This window comes from Triturus cristatus, chromosome 10 (genome assembly GCF_964204655.1).
Source record: "Triturus cristatus chromosome 10, aTriCri1.1, whole genome shotgun sequence".
Taxonomy (NCBI): Eukaryota; Metazoa; Chordata; class Amphibia; order Caudata; family Salamandridae; genus Triturus; species Triturus cristatus.
In genome coordinates this window covers 997,657,288-997,679,812 of record NC_140593.1, presented here as the reverse complement: position 1 = coordinate 997,679,812, position 22,525 = coordinate 997,657,288, and the positions used below count along the sequence as shown (strand labels likewise).

General features: G+C 47.1%; 1 protein-coding gene across 1 annotated transcript in view; it reads left to right on the top strand.

Annotated features, from left to right (window-relative positions):
• The window catches only part of TOP3A (DNA topoisomerase III alpha), a 262,802-nt gene that overhangs the window by 7,682 nt on the left and 232,595 nt on the right, over window positions 1-22,525 (top strand). The window contains exons 2-3 of the mRNA XM_085628981.1: window positions 1,084-1,143; window positions 12,065-12,138. Of these exons, the coding sequence (XP_085485107.1) occupies window positions 1,084-1,143; window positions 12,065-12,138 (134 nt within the window). The remainder of the gene's footprint in view (window positions 1-1,083; window positions 1,144-12,064; window positions 12,139-22,525) is intronic.

The following is a 22,525-nucleotide window of genomic DNA, read 5'->3' as shown; positions in this document are numbered from 1 at the left end:
CACCTGATGCACTTTCAGTATTCGACTGTTTGTATGGCTAGAGAATTTTCACTACGACCTCTGCCAAAGAGAGCACAGTTGATTTTAGTTGAGATGTGCCTAACTGTATTGATCCGTTTTAACCGGTGAACTTCGATTAATTGTAGTTACTCGTGCAGAAACCGTAATTGTTCTGCTGGTGGAGAAATGCATAATTTCTGAATTTACAGGGGCTTCTTATGGCATAAGATTGATTGCCCATTTGTTTAATCATTGTTTATTGCACATATACCGACACTATATGTAGCACATAAAGGCAGACAGTGTTTGCTGCACCACTGTACTTATACACATCAAGGAAGTGGAGAAGCAAGTTTGATCTCAAGTTTCTACTGAATCCCTTGTAGACCATAATCTTAGCTGAACATGTGTGTAAAATCCAAGGGAGCTTGTTCGCTGTTCCTGTACTGTGCATAAACAGAAATAATAATTATTTTTTTATGAAATCATTTTTATTGAGTTTCATTAAAAAAAGAAAGTAATCCAAGAAATCCGCATCGTGATCCCTTGTTCATCTAATTGATATTTTCTCTAGGTCTTACCGTGAAGTGTCAGTGTGAATGTTTAACTGATTAGGATATCTAAGTGAGGCTTCTGAGGCACATGGACCCTCTCTTGCTTTGGGATTTAGCTTTCCAACTGGGGGACACATCTTTTATTATAGCAGAGGGCCTCGCAGAGAACATTAATTTTTTATGCTGAAAGCTTTGTCATGTTCATCTTCATTATTAATAACATGTTCCCTCCATGTGGTATTGTTTGAAGGTAGTGAACATCCTTCCTTGCATGTTTGTTTTTGTTTGGTTTCAATGTAGCATGACCCTAGCTGGAAAGCGAGGAGCATTGTACATCATTTGGGAGGAGGGTGGGGGGGAGGGAGGAAAGAGACTGCGAGATAATTGAAAATGTTTACATCAAGTTAGAGTTTCTAATTGATGTCTCTGTAAATACACTGTATGTCTGAATGTGTACAGCTGTTTAATATGTTAGCTATCTGTTAACGTAGTTTACTGTTGTAATTTTTATCTTGTTTGTTTGGTTCAGAGAGAAGGTTTCTCAAAATTCAACAAGATCTACGAATATGAATACAATTTGCTTGGACAGGTATGTGCTTTTATACCTCACATTTTAGTTATGTAAGCATTGCCTTTTTATTTGGTCCCTTCTGATGTGCAATCAAATTGAGACATTGTGAAAGACAGATGTAAGGCTGTGCCCCGTTCTGTGTAAAATTCCCACCGTTGAGGAATTGGACTGGGGCTTCATACTGGGCATATGTATTTATGACACTTTGTTGGTTGAGAGGTCTGTCAAAGGAAGATGACCTGAGTGGGGATTACGCTGAATATTCACATGTGAAGACGTATCTTATCCAGAGCCAGAATGTGGTTAGAAGAGAGAAAGAATATACTTCTATTTTTATTTTTGATGATTCAGCGACTGCACAAGGAGCTAAGCTTTATTAGAACATTGGAATGTTGAAGCTCCATTGAAGACAATGAAGTGCTCTGGGCTTCTAATGCCTGGTAGAAGCCAGACCCATCAACCTTCCAATGTTTTCACAGCAACAGCTGTGAACAAAGGCCTCACGGAGCCAGAGGGGATTCCAGCCTCCTCGGCTCCGTATGGCCTTTGTTTGACAAATTGGAACATTCCACCATCTAGGGGCGGAATGTTCAAATAGCCTTATAGCGCACTGTAGCTGGCTATACTGGCCATTAAATGCCCGCTTCCTTGTTAAACCTGGAGCGGACCTGTAATGGCTTGTATAGCCAGCTACAGCGGACTACAAGGCTATTTTAGAACATTGGAATGTTGAGGCTCCATTAAAGACAATAGAGTGCTCCGGGCTTCTAATGGCTGGTAGAAGCCCGGAGCATCAACATTCCATTGCTTTAATTTCACAGTAAAAGCTGTGAACAAAAGCCTTATGGAGCCCAGGGTATTTCAAATACCTCAGGCTCCGTGAGTACTTTGTTTTACAAATTAGAACATTTCACCCTCTAGGGGCGGAATGTTCTAATAGCCTAGTAGCCCTCCATAGCAGGCTATTCTGGCCATAAAAGGCCTGCTCACTTGTTAAAGGCCCTCGCCTTCCGCTCTGGCATTAAATGCTGGAGTGGACCTTTAATGACCGGTATTGCTCGCTACGGCGGGCTAGAAGGCTATATTATTTTGGCTGTCGTAAGTGGTGCCTTTCTTTCATTTAAACATGTTAAAGTTGTGCCATGACTCTCTCTCCAACAACTCTAGATACATTGCCTGACCGGCATACACTCAATGGATCAGCATATTATATACTATAGTCACAGATGTTCCGGGGCGAACAGAAAAGTTACATGCCACCCCTCTTAGTTTTGGTTAACCACAAATTATCTGTTTAGTATTTTAGCCATGTGCAGCCATTGGTGGCCTAATCACCTTTTACTCGCAGTTGGTGATGCATAATTCCATGCGAGGAGCCATTGCAGTATATACAGTAGTGGTGTCCTGGAAGTCCTTTACCAGTGTTTTTTGTGTACCATATTTAAGTGCATTAATGTTGTACAGTGTGAGCAAAGGCAGACATGGTGATTAAAAGCCCTAATTTAAAAACGATTGCAAAACAGTGTTGCATTTTTTTTATCCATGGAGTTACCAAAACACATTTGCTAATGATAATGGTTTGCAAGCAAGTGGCTGTATGGCACAGCTTTAAATCCCCATAGTTTGTGAAATGTAAGGATGTGAGCTTTCCACACTTTTTTTACCCTTTGAGCTGTGGGCTAAGTAATCTTCCGAGTTCAGCATGTAGCATGAAAGCAGATTGAATAAGCATTGACTGCCAGACGTTTGGCTTTGTCATTGCTTGTTTTGTTTTCCATGGATCTTTCAAAACTTCATTGTTGGGTAAGCTGCCATGCCCTCGTCAATTTTAGAAAAATATTAGCTAAAAGTAAAAAAATGTTTGCTCTCAAAATGCACACATTGTCATAATAGTTCCTGGCACTGAAGGGAACCACTTTGTGTGTGGGTGTGCTTCTATTGAAAGGGCAGAATGCCGTCATTCACAGTCAAGTTAGCAAATGGATGAAGTGGGTTGACGTACTACCCCATGCTGGATGCTGTTGTCGTTGGAAGAAAAATGTGAATGCAACAATTACGGCCAAATTAATAAGTAGGGCTGCCTGAAAACCTGTGGAAGTGAATATGTTATACATATAATTAGTAAAATCAAGAGGTCTTGGCTAACGCCAGCCCTAAAAATGGAGAGATTAAATGGACAGTTCCTATCTGCAACTAATATCCATTTATTGATCTGGAGCATCTCTGAAAGCAAAGCCAGTATACAATCAGCCAACCTGTTTAGGTTGTTATACCTCAGCTGTTTTATCCCTACACATATGCTAAAATACAATAAAAACACAGTTTTCGTCTCAGCAATTACACTGCGTTCAGTGACAGTCATTGACATTGAGGGACACAGAGTTCTAATTAGATCCTGGTTATGTTTAGCTTTAGCCTAGATAGATTTCTCTTTATGACTTCCAGGCACTGCCATCAACACCAGCATAATTTGCCTGTTTACATCTTAAGTGACCAACTGGAGGCTGAAGACTGACTGGTTAGTTTAACTACCTTTCCATAAGGCAGACAACATTCAAAGTACTTTTTAGTCCTTGAACGTGACCTGATAGAGCTCAAACCATAAGAACAGTCATCGAATCTGAAAGAAACTACAGCGTATCTTTTGAGATTTGCACTACACATATCAATTATTTGAACATCTCTAATCCGCTTTTAAAATTTTAGATATTCCCATAATCAAGGACTGACAGTTTTCTAAAGTAAATGTGCATAATAATGTAAGCTAAAATATCAAATCATTCCTCAGCACAGAGAAAAATGCAAGTTGAAGTAATCTTATTAGGTGGAGTATACTTCACAAGCAGGAACGGAAGGAATGGGGTTTCCATTTCCTCACAGCGTAATATGTAGTGTGAGCATTTTTGGTGAGAGCTAGAGCTTGAGTCCTACCCTCTCATTCTACGTAACTTTTTGTTGACTCAACCATGTTTGAAAATAATTAGTTATCGTTTTTTAACAATTATATATATTTAATCTTTATTTCGGCCAATTTGGCCATAAAAGATATACTAAAGAAACACATATGAAACATGTAAAACCATCAAGGAAAAATAATCAGGAAACACATCAGATAAAAGGCCATACAATTAAAATTTTAACTTAAAATTAGGTGGGAGCCTGCAACTTTAAAATACGGGTACGAATATACCAGACATTAGTAAGAAATTTGGCTAGTGCAAACACAATTGGACCTGAAACGTCAGTTTTTAAAATTCTATACACCGGGAGGTACTCCCTAAAACCAAGGTTTCTAATGAGTGGTAGGAGCCAATATTTCCTGGCGGCCTTGTAAGTTGGACAAAACAAGACCACATGCAGATCGCTTTCCTCTGCTCCCACACATGCCGGACATAGCTTGGTAGATGGCGGTGTTGACCAGGAGCAGGTGTAAGATCGCAGAGGCAATGTGCCATATCTCCATTGGAGAAATAGCTTCCTGGCCAACACAGGAGACATAGCGTCCAGAACCCTCTTGTTCTGCTTGGGTTTTCGGATCAGATAGAACTCGCTCATCAGAGCCTCACTAACCCAGCCAGAACCTTACCCCCTCCCTAGAACCTATTTACAATCCTGCAACCACATATATCTATCACCTAAGGACAGGGGATTCCTACTATACATACCAAGACCTCTTACAATCGGCGGCCTCGCGATCCCATACGGATCCAGACCTCTCTGCCCATACGACAGTATCACAAGTGGCGGCCTCGCGGTCCCATACGAACCCAGACCTCTCTACCCAGACGGCAGTCTCAGCACAATCGGCGGCCTCGCGATCCCATACGGATCCAGACCTCTCTGCCCATACGACAGTATCACAAGTGGCGGCCTCGCGGTCCCATACGAACCCAGACCTCTCTACCCAGACGGCAGTCTCAGCACAGTCGGCGGCCTCGCGATCCCATACGGATCCAGACCTCTCTGCCCATACGACAGTATCACAAGTGGCGGCCTCACGGTCCCATACGAACCCAGACCTCTCTACCCAGACGGCAGTCTCAGCACAATCGGCGGCCTCGCGATCCCATACGGATCCAGACCTCTCTGCCCATACGACAGTATCACAAGTGGCGGCCTCGCGGTCCCGTACGAACCCAGACCTCTCTACCCAGACGGCAGTCTCAGCACAATCGGCGGCCTCGCGATCCCATACGGATCCAGACCTCTCTGCCCATACGACAGTATCACAAGTGGCGGCCTCGCGGTCCCATACGAACCCAGACCTCTCTACCTAGACGGCAGTCTCATACGACAGTTCATCCTATGATCACCATAACATACAAAAAGGGAATCAGTCTCAATATTCATCTGATCACACAAGGATTGCCAGTTCGAGCATAGCCTGTTCTCAGGTTCGAGGGGCTCCTCTTTCCCTTATTCAGTTACCACTTACCTGATCAGGGTTAACATCTGTTCATGTAGCCGCAGCTGACTAGAAGAATAGGCTACCCTCTTATACAAGAACACGCAGCACATGTCGGTTCACTACAAACTGGATACTTTATTACTCATTACATACACAATCACATAACATTACGATATAACACATAACCTGCAAAGAAAAGTGAAAGATTAAGTTGTACACTCTAATAAGAAAGGGTCGACATCACCTTAGTAGTATGTAGCCTGCACTCAGTGGTCATCTAGGTTCCCTTCTCGTCTGTGCCTCGGCTCGCCTGGAATCACCCTTCTCCGAGTCACTGGGACCTCTTCCTTATCGGCTACTCTCTCCTCTCTGGCTATTCTGCTAGGAAAGCATCTGTCTCTCGGTTCTTCTCCACCTTCAAGATGGCGTCTGTCTTCCCTGGAATAAGTAGTAGCTTTACTGCTAACGGCTAGATGCCGCCTACGGACTGAACATGTAACTGCCTCAGACTTTCACTAATATAGAGGTGCGTTTCCTCATGGAAAATTCCGGCCCATAACCTGCCGCCCACCAAATTCTTGTACCTCCCCGTACCAAGGACACGTTCCCAGCCGGCCGGCCTGATGTAGTGTCTTCGGCATGAAGAAAAATACAATCCTTCGATAAGGGCCGGCCTGAACCGGTTCTCTCCAAGCGAATAACACCTCATAACTAAAACATTACGTTTGACCTAGAAGCATCCCAAGCTGCCGGAGCAGAAAGAAAGATGGAGTCTCTCCCGTTTGAGGCCTACCAGGCCTGAATTCAGCACAGCTCCGTGAAATACCCTCACTACAGGACAGGTTATCCCTAATACTAACGAATCTATCCCCTAGGCTATGTGTGCGAGCCCTGATCTATGGGGAAGAGCACAGAATCATGTCGAAGTGCCTAGTAAATAGGCTCCATTCACTACTCTAACCCTTAGACTTGAATGGTAAGAGACTGAAGTCACATTTAATCATCTTTTCCTCACAAGAAGGCCGGGAAAATCGAGCAGAACACCTCTCCAGCCGGTATGAGTCCTTGCTTTGCGCGAATACAAATGTTAATGACCCCTCATCCTTGCAGTCTAGGGCCATAGATAATTTCTGCTCGTGGTAAGCACTGACCAAAGCTCTTCGTGGGATCCTTAGTGAGGCGTTAGCTGGATCCGACCACAGGTCGGGGAGCCCCAGTCCCATACAGGACTTTTTTATATATTTTATCCACGGGATCTGTAGAGCTTTAGGGTGGGTTAGAAACTCCCTCAGTTCCGCCCTATAAGAGGAAAGTTCTTCACTGCTCCATAGCCTTCGCCAGAAGACTATGGGTCTGAGACCTAGTTCATCTGCTATTGGTCTCAGCCCCAGGTCCATCCTCAGGGGGAGGAGCGGGGTGCTGGACGGGAGTGCTACTATCTGTCTAATGAAGTTGTTCTCAGTTATAGACAAGCTGCAGGAAGCTGTGTGACCCCACAGTTCCGCCCCATACATCAGAGCTCCTCTAGCCTGTGCCTTGTATATCTGGATAAGCGGCCCCAGCGGTGGATATGTGGAGCTTTTCATCAACCGAGCAATGCCGCCAGTGGTCTGCACTAATTTAAGATTAACCCTAGTCTGGTGAGTTCCCCAAGACATGGTTTCATTCAACGTTACACCTAGATATTCAAAGGTGGAGACTCTCTCTAAACGTGATGCTCCCAGTAGAGGGTTCGGGCGTGATCTTGGGGTTGGGTTCAGGACCATAAACTTGGTTTTGGTAGCATTGATTTCTAACCCCCTATCTGTGCAGAAAGCCACGAAAGAATCAAGGATCCTCTGTATCCCCATAGGGGTTTTGGACAGAAGCAGGGTGTCATCTGCAAACATGATTGCAGGCACCCTGCTGCCATTCAATTTTGGGGCATCAGTGTATTCAGTTCCATTGAGATGGGTGATTACCCCGTTGACGAAGAGGCAGAACAGGGTCGGTGCCAATACACAGCCCTGTCTAACCCCCCTGTCAACGGGGAATCTGTCCGTTAATTCCCCAAGTTTCCCGCACCTGACCCGGGCATAGTTATTATGGTGCAATCTCTTTAAAATTATCAGGATAACTGGGGGGACCCCCATCTCAGCCAGAACACTCCAGAGTTTCCCTCTGGGCACGAGGTCAAAGGCGGCCCTCAGGTCCACAAATATGGTGTATAAACTACCCCCTTCCAATATTGCTGCCCTCCAATAGATAACGTTCAGACGGAAAACCTGATCCACTGTAGAAACTCCCTTTCTAAATCCCGCCTGGTACGGACTGAGGGCGCCCGTTTCCTCCACCCAGTCCTGAAGCCGATTCAGCAGTATCCTGCCAAACAGCTTCTGTGACACGTCAATTAAACTGATTGGTCTATAGTTGGCTGGGAGCAGGGGCGAGCCCTTTTTAAATATAGGAACCACCTCTGCCCCCAGCCAAGTACTCGGAATTTCCATGCCATGCAAAACTCCATTAAACACAGCGGCCAGATAGGGGGCCCAAACATCGGGCTCCTGCTTGAACAGGTCCCCGGGCAGGCCATCCAGTCCTGGCGCCTTTCCACCTTTGAGTCCTATTAATGCTACCTTCACCTCCCCCACTGTTATCGAATCCCCGCCATACTCTGCCAATCCCGTACCGATGTCAATCTTAGTTTCTCCCAGCTCAGAACTGTAGAGAGACTGGAAGTGTGCCTGCCACACCCCTGCTGCAATATTTGGCTCTATTGCCGAATGGAGGTTCCCCGACCCCCCGTTTACTACTCTCCAAAACATTCGGTGGTCTCTTATTGCAAGGGAAGTGGTGAGCTCCTCCCACTGGTTCTCCTCCCATTCGGTTTTAGCATGGGTGACCAGTTTTTTATAAGCCCGTCTACTTTCTCGCAGCTTCTCTCTGCCTGTTCCCTCCTTGATGCTTCTGAGGAGTTCTCCCTTTGCCTTCCTGCAGGCTGCATTGTACCATAAGGACTTATGTTGCTGGATCCTCCTCTGATTCTGGACCCTGCTAAAAAGCTCGGAGGCCGCTCCCTTTATAAGGTCCTCATGAGCCTGATATAATTTCTCATGGCGGTCTTTGTTGCCCACATCGTTGGCTAGATCTCCCACTTTTTCCAAAATAGGGATTAAACCTGCGTAGAGCTTCGAAAGTTTCACTTGGCTCGTAGCTAGTTTATCCCACCTGATTCTTCTCCTGTTATTATCTAATAGGAGTTCAGGTTTGAACTCCTCCATGGTTGTTATGGAGGCCTTTAGCCCAGGATGGCTAAGATCGAGTTCAAGGGCGTTATGATCACTATCCAGTCTCTCCATAACCCTAAAGTCCAAGATAGAAGACCAGTTCACTATCTGTACAAGGGCATAGTCCAAGCGGGACTCTCTTCCCACTCTGTTGTACGTGGTTTTGCTTGGTACATCAGACTTAATACGTCCATTGCAGGCTCTAATTCCATGCTTTAGGGTAAGGGCAGTAATCTGCAGTGCCACAGGCGTCCATGCCTTTGGGGAAGGTGCTACAACAGAGGGTACTGACCACCTGGACTCTTCTTCCATGGGAAATCCCTCTACGAGGCCGACCAGCGGCTCGAAATGGGAATTTAAATCCCCTCCCACTATATAAGGAATGTCTCTTGGCATTTCCGCTAAATATACTGAAAGCTCCTCTATAGTGGGAGATTCACGCGAAGCTCCCACTGGCCTGGAGTAAATATTTATCAGGGCAAGTTTCGCTAGGTTCGGCCAGGCTAATAAAACCACTAGGATGTCGTCTGATGGCACCGGTAGGCGTGAAGCCTGGCATCCTAAGTGGGATGCCACCCAAGTTGTGAGTCCACCAGAGGGGCGGCCCTTACCCTCCCACCTAGCCGGGATGGAAAATGACTCGTAACCTTGATGGTTGTATTCTTCCCTTGCCCAAGTCTCTTGGAGCATGCAAACATCCCCGGACTCAATGTAAGTTATCCAATCTTGAGTGCCCAGTTTACTGGCTAGGCCAGCCACATTCCACCAAATTAGTCTCATGTGCGCTGGAGAAGCCAAAGAACGAATTGCAGAGGTGGAGTGGGGGGAAGAGCCAGTACCAGAGCCAGATACTACACCAATTGCTCTAACAGGGTCATTTTCAGAGGTGGGTCCAGCCGGATCAGGAAGTTTACTGGGACCGTTACCCAAGGTCACAGGATTTGAGTCCGGGTTTGGGGGCAGTCAGTCCACACCATCCAGACCGTTCAGACAGTTGAAACGATTGTGGTCCAGAAAGGGAGTCTCCGGAGGTCGATAAACTGGACGTGGAGCATATCCCCTATGTCTAGATCTCCGTTCCACCCTTGTCCAGTTACCTTGTAACAAATCATGGTGCATGCGAATGGGAGGGAAAAAGAAAGAAACTGGCAAAGTCTGTAAGGTAGAATCCAGTGATCTATTTGACCCAGCACAAATGTATAGTACTGTCCCAGGGTCTCGAAAAGACACAATGATACAGTCCCCTGCTATTGATTTTCCCGACTTCCCCAACCATGGTACCCTTCTTACCATAATGATCTCATTGTTGAGGTGGGCTGGAAGAGGTCTGTTCCAATTCAACCATTTAATGGTTTTCCTCTTGAGTGAGTGAAAGTTCTCATTTTCACCCAATTCTAGAGAAGGAACACCTGCCAAAACCACCATGAGGCTATTAGCCTCTGGTGGTAAGTCGGGTCCCCGTGGTCTAGGGGCAGGCTTACCAGGGAATAGGGGGGCAATACTAGCATTAGGTAGGACCCGAGGGTTTGTGCCAGTGGCTATACGTTGGAAAGCTGGGCCATCTGTCTGTGGTGGTAGGATGTTAGGATTGCTAGGTGGAATTGGAACTGAGATAGCCATAAGTGGCTGTAAAAGGGGAGCGGCAGTGGTGCCCAAGGGAGGCCCCGTGTGGATCGGTGGGTTTTGAATATTGGGGAAGGTTCCTATTGGTAGATTGGACTCAATGGTTCTACTCTGTTTGTTGTCCGAGGTTTTCAGGGTGGTTAAGGTTGCCTCCAAAATGGTCAGCCTGAGTTCTATTTTCTGCAAGCTCTCGCTAATGGGCAACAGGAGTGATCTAATTAGAGATTCAATGCTCTCCAAAGAGATGCCAGGGAGTAATGTGTTAAGTGGGCTCTTCCCTTTGTCGCTGATGGAAGCAGTGGTAATAGTGTTAGTACCCTTGGGGGGAGTAGCCTTATGCACATTAACTAATGGCCTATCCAACATAGGTACGGACTTAAGTGTCTTTCCAAAATCAGAATGGGGGATCTTGGTCTTCCCCTGACCACCCCTCATCTTCCTTCTGCGCTTATTTGGTGGTAGGTCATGCACCTGTACCACCACAGTTTGCTTTGGCTTATTATTCCTGGTTTTAGCTCTGGTGTGCGTTTGGGTGAGTAAGTCAACTGCCGAACTACTGGCAACTAGTAGTGGAGTGGTGTCCGTAGTTTGTTTAGGAAGTGAGCCAGGGTTGGGAGAACTATCCCGTAGTAATAGGGGAACATCTTCTTGGGATAAAAGATCCTGGCTGCCATTAAGGGAACCTTCCTCTTGGGAGATAGGATAGGGAGTTATATCACTGAGGGGCCTATTTTTCATGTGTTCAATCGAGCGACGACTCTCTGCCCTACGCATCTCCAGAGAGGTTTCGTTTCCCCCATCACCCTTTACCGATTTGAAATAATTGTCCAGTCCCGGTGTTGCCTCCCCCCTCCTTCGCTGGTGTTCCACCTAGGGCCGATGATGGCATACCCAGAACCTATTTCACAAACCAGATAGGATCAAGGAAATGCAGGTGAAAGAGAGTGGGCCCAGCCCAGCCTCCTGCGGCCACAGACGGTCCCGCCCTTGTCCCGGGCTTATCCCCGGGCGCTCCCGCGCGCTCCCGCGACGTGGAAGTAGCTGTTTAAATTTGTAGGAGGAGAGTTAAGCTGTAAGTGGGGCGGGGCTTGCAGGGAGAGCGGCCAGGTGGCAGGAGGCGCGGGTTGACAGGACTGCTGGGAGACGTAGTCCTGTCCCGCCGCTCGCAGCCCTGCACTCATCCAGTCCCTCACTGAAACAATCCACAGGTTTTGCACAAACGTCTCTCACGCCGCAGCGGGACCCGCGAAGCGGGTTCCGCAAGGAGTGGTGGAGGGTCCGAAGAAAAGCCAGCAGCAAACAGCAAGTCCGACAGGACATATGCTTTCCAGATGTCCTCGGTATTGTCGGCCCGTTAACTGATGCAACGTAGCAGCCATCTTTATAGTATAGAGAAAATCTTTTTTTTACTTTTATCTTGGCTGGTCACCACTGTTTACTTTACAAATGCTGGAACATTGTAACTGCATCCAGCATTTATAAAGTCAATAGTGGCGGCCACAAAGCATTGCCAGAGCAAGATCTATTGACTTTGCTAGTGCTTCTTTCACAGGCATGGAAGTGTGATCTACGCAGTCTAAGCTACAGTGTTGGAAGGCATGTTATTGATTTGGAATATGATTGTCATTTCTATTCCTTGCAGAATGTTTCTGTGGCCATGACCTCCGTTTCTGGACATTTGCTGGCACTGGAGTTTACTGGATCACTTAAAAATTGGTTAGTATAAACCTGCTTTCATCATTTGTGGAGTATTTCCTCTTAACCTGTTGGTATGTCCGCTGTGGTGGAAGAAAAAAAAGTGACATTATATTAGCTATCCAAAGTGAGAGAGAACGCACTGGAGAACACACCTTTATTCACAACTCCTAGATGAAGAGTCAGCGCCGCATGCACCACACAGCATCCAATGGGGGTTTTCAATAGGTTTGTAACTAACCTTCTTACAGATTGATGGGTGTGCGTGAGTCCTCTTGCATGAATAATCTGTTGCTGCCTAGTGTACATGCTCAGCTCGCTTGGTGTGTTGTGTATGTGTGAGAGTAACCAACATCAGTAAGCACAGTAGACCAGATTTTCAGGACTAAATTTAATAGTCTGAAAGTACATAAAGCTTTCAAAAGACCATTTGTATATGGTATTTGTGGACCTAAGGGCTGCACATTCGATTTGGTCCCCAGAGAGCAACTCTGGTCCACTCTAGCTCAAATGGGGATCAATATTGAATTGGTTGATAGTCTGAAAAAACCGCACAGAAATGCCTTTGCACAAGTGAGGTGGGGGTCAGGTGGTGAGCTCACGGAGCGAATACCCATAGAACGAGGAGTCGGGCAAGGGTGTGTGTTTGCCCCAACATTGTGTTCATTAGATATGATCCAGTGCGTCCCCAATAATTTGGACAGGGACGAACATTCAATTACTTCATTTACTTTGGCCCATACACATACACCCAAAGTCCCTCTTGCGCTGGTGTCAAGTTTTCAAATTCCTTACCAATTCATACTCAGCTGTTCAATATTTAAGCAGTTCACAAAGTTCACAATAAACCTTTTCGTTCAAATTTCCATCTTCTTGGCAGATGGAACAATTAGTTGAAAAATTGAAGGCAACAGTTACTCAAATCATGGACAGACTAAAATAACCACAGACTCTTCGTTTGCAAGTTGTTAAATTTTATCTAACTGAAATGCATTAATCTTAAAAATACCTCATGAGAGAAAATACACTCTAAAAACAGTTAGAAAACAATCAATCTCAAGAAACATGTTGCATGGAGGGGAAAGGTGAAGAGACAAAAGTACCAAGATAAAAACTTTAGTTATCAAAGATACCAACCCAAGGAATATGAACGAGGAAAACCACCACCCAGGTCTAGGTAGCGGCAGGGGACCCCCAGACAGAGTCAGGGATCGAAGACGCTATAATCAGGACAAGGATAAGACTGGAACAGCTAAGCCTCTCTGCAACCCGATAATCAGCAGCGCACCCTCTTTCTCTTCATGCCTAAAGCAGCAGCAGCATCTGCCGCCCTCGCATCTGGCCCCACCCCTAAATCACCTATTCTTTATACCCTTACCATACATGTCCATACCACTAAAGTTGCTAAAGTCACCTATTCTAGCGACAGGATTGGTTAAAAACGAGGGGCGGATGGTCACCCTACCATTAGATCATACTTCTTTGACTACCCCATTGTTTAGTTTCCTTCCCACAATTCAGTATACATCCCTGTTCTCTCATGAGGTTAATGTAACAAATTAAGGACAAATGTTTATACAATTAACATCTTGTGAATTTTCACACGGGGACACTGGAGTTGGCGGCATGCCAAGCGTCCTGTCCTTCACTGTGCCATGCTCTTTCAGCTCGTTCAGCATTCCAGCCACTCAGTCACGTGGTTTGTGCGTGCTGCAAGTTTCACTCATTACAGTTCGGCTAACTTAACGCAAAATGGAGACTCGTCCATTTACTAAAAGAACAGAAAGCAGACATTAATAAGGTGATAATGACATTTTCACTGTTAACCACCCACCTTATCTCTAGTCCATGTTAACAGTTAACCTAGCATAGCTTAAGCAGAAAAGTGGCATTAATTATTATGACAAAGCAACACACGTCATGCTTTTTACTACATATACATGCAATTTTCCATGCAAAACATTCATAACACGTTCTACACACAATATTATTAAAATTTTGGTTATTTACGTATTGTTAGGAGTAATTTCATGCATATTGCAAAGCAAATCTCCCACGTGTAATGTGTGATTGCACGTTAATATACTTACTACTTAAAATTAGTACGTATTACAGGGGTACTTAATCCAAGCAGGTTTCTTTTTGCGAAACCCTGCTCCATCAATTCGATTCACCATCTGGGCCTAAGCACATACGACTCGCCAAGAGAGACAGTGTGTGTGTGTGTGGCAGTCAACTCCCGCATTGCTATTTGCGAATGATACTCTACTGCTATCCTGCACTCCAGTTGGGTTACAAAATATGCTAAATAAATGTGTTGATTTTTGTGATCTTTGGGGCCTGGAGGTAAATACCTTAAAGACGGAGATAATAGTTCTTAGATCTCACAAAACATTTAAAGATTTTTTTCATGAAGAGAAAAGCGTTGCAAACCGTACTAAACTTTGATTATCTGGGTTTTACGTTGGACATTTAAGGCAGCTGGAAGTCCCAACTCCTAAAAAGCTAAATGATTTGAGTTCATAGCACAATTGCAGTTAGTAAAAAGCAAAAGGCAAACACCCCTAGATTTGTCAGTCCCACCATTGATGTTTACAAGGCAAATGCACAAGCTGCAGCCCTTTATGATGGAACAGTTTATGGATGCATATGTACCCGGCCCCCCCTGCCCTAATATGCACAAACTCTATATATAAAATTTAGGTTGGGTGCCCTGCAAGTAAACAAGTACACAAAAAAATGAAAGGCAAAGCAGGCCAAATCGATTCACCGGTAACTTTGTACACATAAGACCTCTTTGTATTGCTTTAGGCACAAGACACTTTAAGATAGCGTATAACATTTCTGGACCAAGAGCAATCCCTCTACATTTATATACATTAGTAGCTATTTACACTTGTGAGAAGTTGGCCTGGTATATGCTGTCCACTAGTTATAGTGGGCACCTTGTACTAGTCCAAACAACCCTTATTGATTAATAGGTTTTAAGACAACCATTATTGAAAGTTATCCTAGTGGTAGCTATGGAGAGCAGCCTTCAGGCTAAGTCTTGAAGGAGTGTAAAGTAGCTTGGTTTACCAGATTATGACCTCTTAAATCGCTAAAGGAAAGGAGAACCACACAAGTTATATATAAAATATATGTATTTATTTCTAAACACTCACTACTAATATCTTTATGAGATTAGAGTCCAAGATACACAATAATACAGTTCTAAGATGACAGTAAATAGCACAATATACAATGGGCCCTAGGAGCGGACCAAACCATATATTAAGAAAGTGGTATAAGAACCACAACTTAACTAGACACAGTCCCTAGAGCACGTAGAATCGCTGGGACCCCAAGGAACCACCCAAGGTAGTGACAGAGGAGACCCACAGGGGACGCGTGCAGTGTGAGAACACAGGCGAGAGCCCCGTACTGTTCTATGGGAAAGTCGCGGTTGGAATTTTAGAAGTTAATGACACTTAGGAGAGGACTTTGAGCAAACCCCTTTAGACTTAGGGGGTTCTAGGGCCAGCACCCACGGGAGCACCTGAGTACTCGAGTTACCTCACCCAGGGAAGCCGGGTACATAGGTGTCAAATGGTGTCGGGATTCGTCGTTGATTTCAATGGCGATCTGCTGCAAAGTGCTGCTGCCGGGAAGGAGAAAAGTGTCCGGTGTGATCCAAGCCTGGATCGAAGATCAGAAGAACCTGAAAGCAGGGGGGACAGAGTCTGGGTCACTTGCTAGTGACCAGGGGCACGATAGATGAATGCCCACCAATGTCGAGTGATTCAGATGCGAAGAGGTGAAGCTTGACTCTGCAGCCACGAGGACCAGGAGGCGTCGACGACGACCAGGAGCTGGATTTGAGCTGTCCCATGAAGAATGTTGAGTGCTGCGGTGTCGGTGCCCGGATTAGACCCAACAAGCCTTGGCAACAGCAACCCACGCAGGAAGAGAAAAGATGCTTTTGTGTGGACCAGCAAGGTCCTGGGGGCTCCCCAAGCGATGGAGAGTCAGGGCACGTCTGGAGCAACCAGGTAAGCCCAATCAGAGTTAGAGTTGCCTTCACAGGGACCCACCAGTCGACGGACTAGGGATCGCGAAGGGACCTCGAGAGAAAACACAAAGGGCCAGCTCACGGAACACTCGTGGAGTGTAGGCGGGCAATCTTCGGTGCAAATGTTGTTCGGAGTCAGGGATACAAGTAACCCAAAGCTCAGCTGCAGGAGTCGTTGGAAAGCTGATGCTTCTGCAAAGTGACATGGTGTCCAGGGGTTTGGGTTGCACGGTCGCCACGAGGGATACGGGCCTCAGACTTGCTGTGGGCGCTGATCAACCTCTAAGACCACGGAAACCCACCTCCTGTGTTGCAAATTCTTCGGATTCCGGCTGGAGCTTCGGAGATGCAAACCGGTCAGATGCGTCTTTGGTGCCTGCCTTGCAGGGGAGTAACTCCTTTACTCCAAGGTAGATTCTTCAGTCATCTAGTTCAATGTAGATCGTCGAAGTTCCAGGATTCAGTATCAGAGTTTCGTCCTGCTGTAATCTAAAGTCCTGTTGCCAGGGGTTCCTATCTTATACACAAGGAAGGGGTGGGACAAACTCTAGGGACCCACCTATGGGAGGGTCAGGAAAGAGGGGTGGCTACACCCATTTCCTTTGTCCAGCTTCGCGCCATAGCAGGGGATGGTAGCCCCTGCAACCGGTTTGAGCTGGACTATGCACAGGGACACCAAATGTGCCCCCAGTGCTGAACTTCAAAGCACTCTTGGAGTGCAACCACCCAGCCCCAATACACTAAAGCCTTTCTGGGAGGTGGTGACACCTCCCTGTGACAGGAAACCTATTGTCCAGGCCTCCCCTGCTGGAGTTTCGTCCAGCAGCAGGAGGGCAGACTTGTGTCTGTGACTGGCAGCATCCATTTTGTGATGCCAGGGTCTGTTAAGCTGGTACCGGATATACCGGTACTGTCCTGTTTCTCCCTCTAGAAGGGTGGGATCATAATCCCACACCAGTTACTGTGATTCCAAGGTGTTTGACACAAAACACGACATGATTCCGTGCAGCCATCCCAGAGTTAGCATTTACCGTTTGGTTATAATGCACTTAAGAGTATATGGTTTGGGGGCGTGGCCTAAGGTGTCAAGATTGCAGTCGCACTCTGAGTGCTCCGGACTCCCTCCGTCATCCGCCTGGCATCCGCCGCCATCAGCTGCCATCCCTTCTGCTACATTACGCTTGACGCCTCCCGGACTGCTCACGGTGCCATTTCGGCGGTGGTTCTGCCCCCTGTGGATCCAACTCTGCCCAGGACTGTGCTGCGTGCCAACGTGGCGACCTGTTGGTAGGCCGCTCCGGAGCTGTGTGGGCCTGACTACCTTCACCCCCCTGTGGTGCCGTCAGCGACCGACCTTACCCGCGGAATGGTGGTGCAGTGAGGACCGGAACGGGTTGAGATGCGCCGGTAGTGATTCCGGGCTGGGGCTGCCCTGCTGCCAGGGAGGCGGCTCTGGATGCAGCTGTCCCTTTCATTGGTGAGTCGCTGCCTGTGGGGGGTTGCTGTGCTCGGCTACCGCGGCCGGGCAGCGGCGTGAAGTGGTTGGCGGCGCGCCTGTAGCCTGTGGTGGAGTCTGGGGCCTTGCTCGGATGCCAAGTCGGGCGGCGTGGTACTGCCAGGGGGAGATCGGGGCCCTGATCTGCGAGGGCTGCCGGCGGCGGAAACCCATTCGGCGGGTGTGGGCCTGCTGGGGGCGCGGCCCTCTATCCCATTCACAGCCTTCTGTGCCCTCAGCTCCTTCCGCCCGAGATTCTCTGCTGCGGCGGGCTCCGCCTGACCGGGACTGCGGTACTGGGGCGGCCCGGCGCCTGAGGCCTGCGGGGGTGATTGGGGCTGCATCGGCTGGCCCGGGACCGACTAGTTGGTGTGGCTGCTGGACGTGTGCATGTTGGCTTCCGAAATAGTGGAGTCCCCTTGAGGTGCCTGCCCCGGCAGCAGTTGTTGGTACTGGGCCGGCTCCTGCTGGTCGCCGCGGCCTTGCCTCCTAGTGACGCCCGAGGTAGTATGCGACCTTGTATGCGGCCCGACTTCCTTGGCAGACTTATTGGACGAGACTAGAACCCATTTGCCTGGTCTCTCCCGGGCAGCCTCAGAGGACCTGGACCTCCCCTTCACCCCGGAGGAAATACATGGGGCTATCTCAACCTTGCATTCCGGCAAGAGTCCTGAGCCTGACTGTTACCCACAGGAATACTGTGCGACCTATCGCGACACCTTGGTACCTCATTTAATGGCCCTGTTCACGCATGTAGTGGAAGAAGGATCCTTCCCACCCGAAACCGACGTGGCCACCATTGTCGTTCTCCTCAAGACACACCCACCCTCCCTTGATTGTGCCGATTATCGTCCGATCTCTCTCATCAATATTGAGATCAAAATATTCGCCACTGTGGTGGCCCAACGGCTCCGGCCCCACCTACACGACCTGGTCCACCCGGACCAGTGCGGATTTATGCCTGGCCGGGGTACCTGCATATGCCCCATCCATCTCGCCCTCGCCCATCACCTCACCCCGTACTTGGCGTTGCTTTTCATAGACTTTGAAAAGGCATTCAACACGGTGGATTGGGGTTACCTCGGCGATGTGCTTGAGAGGGTTTCGGCCCCCCCTTCCGGCGCCTTGTCCAGGTTCTTTACTCTCAACCCAAGGCACGGGTCCTCATTAACGGACTGCTTTCCGAGGCATTTCCCATCCAGAGGGGTACCTGCCAGGGCTGTCCACTTTCACCGCTATTATTCGCCTGGGCGATGGAACCTTTGGCTTCTCTTTTCCGTCAAGACTCTTATCCGCGGCTGGACCTGGGATCCGAGTCACACCGACAAGATAGCCCTGTACGCTGATGATGCCCTTTTGTATTTAGCGCACCTGGAAAACTCTGGTCCGCGCTGCCTAGACGTCCTTTCAGCGTTCGAACAGGTCTCCGGCCATTGGCTCAACCCTGCAAAATCTACATTGGTCCCTCTGCATCCATCTTGAGCATGCTTTGATTGGCAAATTAATATTCCCTTACGTAAGCAGTCCTTTAAATACCCGGGTGTGTGGGTCGCCCTCCTTCCGGAGCTCGAATGGGCCCTGAACATTGCGCCCATTGTCGCCAGAGCCAAGGCGGATCTTAAGAAGTGGCAATCTCTCCCTCTCAACCCCTTAGGCCGCAGTGCCCTTTTTAAAATGATGGTCCTTCCCTGTTTTCTGTATATTCTACAGAACACAACTGCTCGCCTCCTGAGCAGCTGGTTCCGGGAGATGGACAGTGTTCTCATTCGCTTTCTGTGGGGTAACGGGAGACCGCAAATGTCCTTAGCGCACTGTCGCATCCCTCCCTACGACGGGGGCATGGGGGTCACTAACCTTCACCTCTATTACCTACCCACATGACTTATCGTGATCCACGACTGGTTCACAGGCGGCTGGTCCGATCGGGCGTACCAGGTGGAACTCAGAACCCTGGACTTTTCACAGATCCAGGCTCACCTATACGTGAGTCCAGTGCCGAGGGATCTTCCTTCCATCACTAGGTCGGTGTTCCTGGCCTGGCGCACGGCTTTGCGCTACGTACATTGGGACCGGAAGCTCACCAGGCAGACGCCCTGTGGAGCGGAGCATGGTTGAGGGAGGTCTCTTCCCTTCGCGACTTCCGTCGTTGGAACCTCGTGGGGATCTTGATTTTGGGGGACGTCTGGGTGAGGGACCACATTAGAAATTTTGCAGACCTGCAAGAGCGTCACTCTCTCCTTCCCTCAGAATTTTACAAATACCTCCAACTTCGGCACGCTCTCCAGGCGCATATCCCTGCTCCCACTGTCCTTCCAGAGTTCAGTCCCTTGGAGACTCAGGTGATGATGGGGGACCTTGGCAGGGGGGGGGGGGTGTCACGGATTTATAGATCCTTGGTCAATAATGGTCCCACTTCTCTCGCCCGCCTACGCCCCCGGTGGGAGGGGTGGTTGGGCCACCTGGAGGAGGCGGACTGGAGAGATGCCCTTATGGCACCCAAGACCCTGACAACTTCCTCCAAACTTCGTCTTACCCAACTTTACTTCCTTCATACGGCCTACCTCACTCCAGCACGTTTATATAAAGCTAATGTGCGGCCCTCCCCGGCTTGCGTGCGTTCCTCTCACGCCTCTGCGGACTTCTTTCATGTGGTCTGGCAATGCCCCGTTATTGAGCCGTTCTGGAGGGGAGTGGAAGCGGCGCTCACGGGCGCCCTGGGTTGAGTGGTTCCCTATGATCCGCTGCACCTGCTCCTGGGGATGCTGGATGGCTTGGACGGATCCCGGGCAGATAAGCGCCTGCTGGGAACAGCGGTAGCGAAGCGGGACATTGCCGCATTATGGTCCCAAGCCAAATCACCCACTGTACGGCACTGGAGGCGAGGAGTGGATTGGTGCGGAGCCCAGGAGGAGCCCCTTTTTGCGGCCAGAGGTTGTCCAGAGATGTTTGGCAGAATATGGGGTAAATGGTTCAATCTACTTCCCCCGTGAGGGATCCGAATGCGTAGGAGACAGTACTAGTACTCACATAATGGTCTATTTATTCTATCAGTGTTTTGGGAGCCTCAGTCTTGATATCTTGCTTGTACTTCACCTGATAAATGTGTTAATCTGCTACCGCTGTAATTTTGTGTTGGCAATGAGATCTATAAATGCAATAAAGTTTACTATAAAAAAAAAGAGTATATGGTTTGGCTGCATCACAAACCACCCCGGAAAAAAGGTTCCGAAGGCTGCCTAGGGGCTCTGCTCATGCATGGGCACCCTCTCACATAAAACCCAGCACCCTGTCATCAGGATTGATAAGGCCTGCCATAGGGGTGACTGATTTATATGTGCAGTGGTATGGAGAGATATAGTGAACCTATATCTCAGTAAGGGGCGCATGCACCACCTTACCCAGGCTGCAGTAGCAGACCTGTGGTGTCATTTTGGAAGGCTTCCCAGGGGTGGCATAATACATGCTGCAGCCCCTTGTAGGCCTCTGGGGTACCTATGCCCTGGGTACATAGTATACCATATACTAGGGACTTATAAGGGTACCCCAGAATCCAATCTGGAGTGTACCTAAAGTACTGGTAATTAATTTAGAGAGGAAGCAACTAGGCTGAGGCCCCAGCCAGACTAAAGTCGAAAAACAGTGAAATATCAGCAAAAAGTGGTGGTAACTATATGAAGCAGATCCTACTCTCCTACAACACTCAGTATGACTGATAGGAAATCTAAAGCTATTTCTTTGTAATCCTTTTTAATGCATGATCTTTTATTACATTTTGGTAGCATATAATTGCTGAGTATTGTTTTTAGTATTCATACTGTGTAAATGGATCTACTATGCATTCGGGACTGAACACAGAACGTTATTTAAACGTTGTTTTATGTTGGACATTTTATACATTTCTACTGTTTTTAAGACATTTTTATTGAGTTCTCAGGAATATTGTAGATAAATACTGTAGCTGTCATTGTTTTATTTATGTATTATGTAACATAATTATTGTGATGATTATTTGTTTGACGTTTTATGGGCGTAGTCCCGAAATAAACTTGAGATGCATTGATTGATACTACGCTTTTGTTTTTAGAGGAAGATTAATTACGTCTTTCATTTACCTTGATTTACAGAATTTAGGAGTAGATATAATACAATGTATATCGCATTTATTTAAAATGTAGTTAGACATCATTCCATAAAGACAAGTATCATACATTTTATTTCATGTAGCATAAAACAGTAAGAACACTAATATCTTAAAAACAACATTAACAAATACTCCCATAAAACTAACTACCAAATATAATAATCAATGATGAAAGAAATCTTGCCAGATTCTTCTTGAAAGCAGTCAGAAATAATGCTTCAACTGTTTCTATTGTTACTATACTTAGTTAAATAACAAAATCAAATGTAGCAGCAATTGAGCGACGATTAATTTCAATAAATACAATTTTAAAATATATTACAATTAATATTTTAAAAGCAGGATATAGCAGTGTAGTTTGCAGACAAGCGTCAGGACTCTGAACAAAACAATGGCATTTTGTTAAAAGGTTTGCTTCAGCCTCAAGTGTTTCGGTTTTGTTGAACTCTGTCTAAAGAGCAGAAGTGCAAGCCGTAAATTGAGGCTAGGGACAGATATCAACTATGACTAAATTCCAAAAGTAAGCTTCAGTGTGCACTAACACTAGTCGTTTCGCGATTATTGTCTATTAAGCAGGCATTAAATGACAGTACTTAAGCTCTTGACTTAAATAACTCTTCTACTATTGTCATATAAACATCATAAAAGTCCATTGTTGTGCTTTATGTAGGATTCCTCCTCAGAATGATATGAGTACATTTAGTTTTTTCTCCACTCTGTG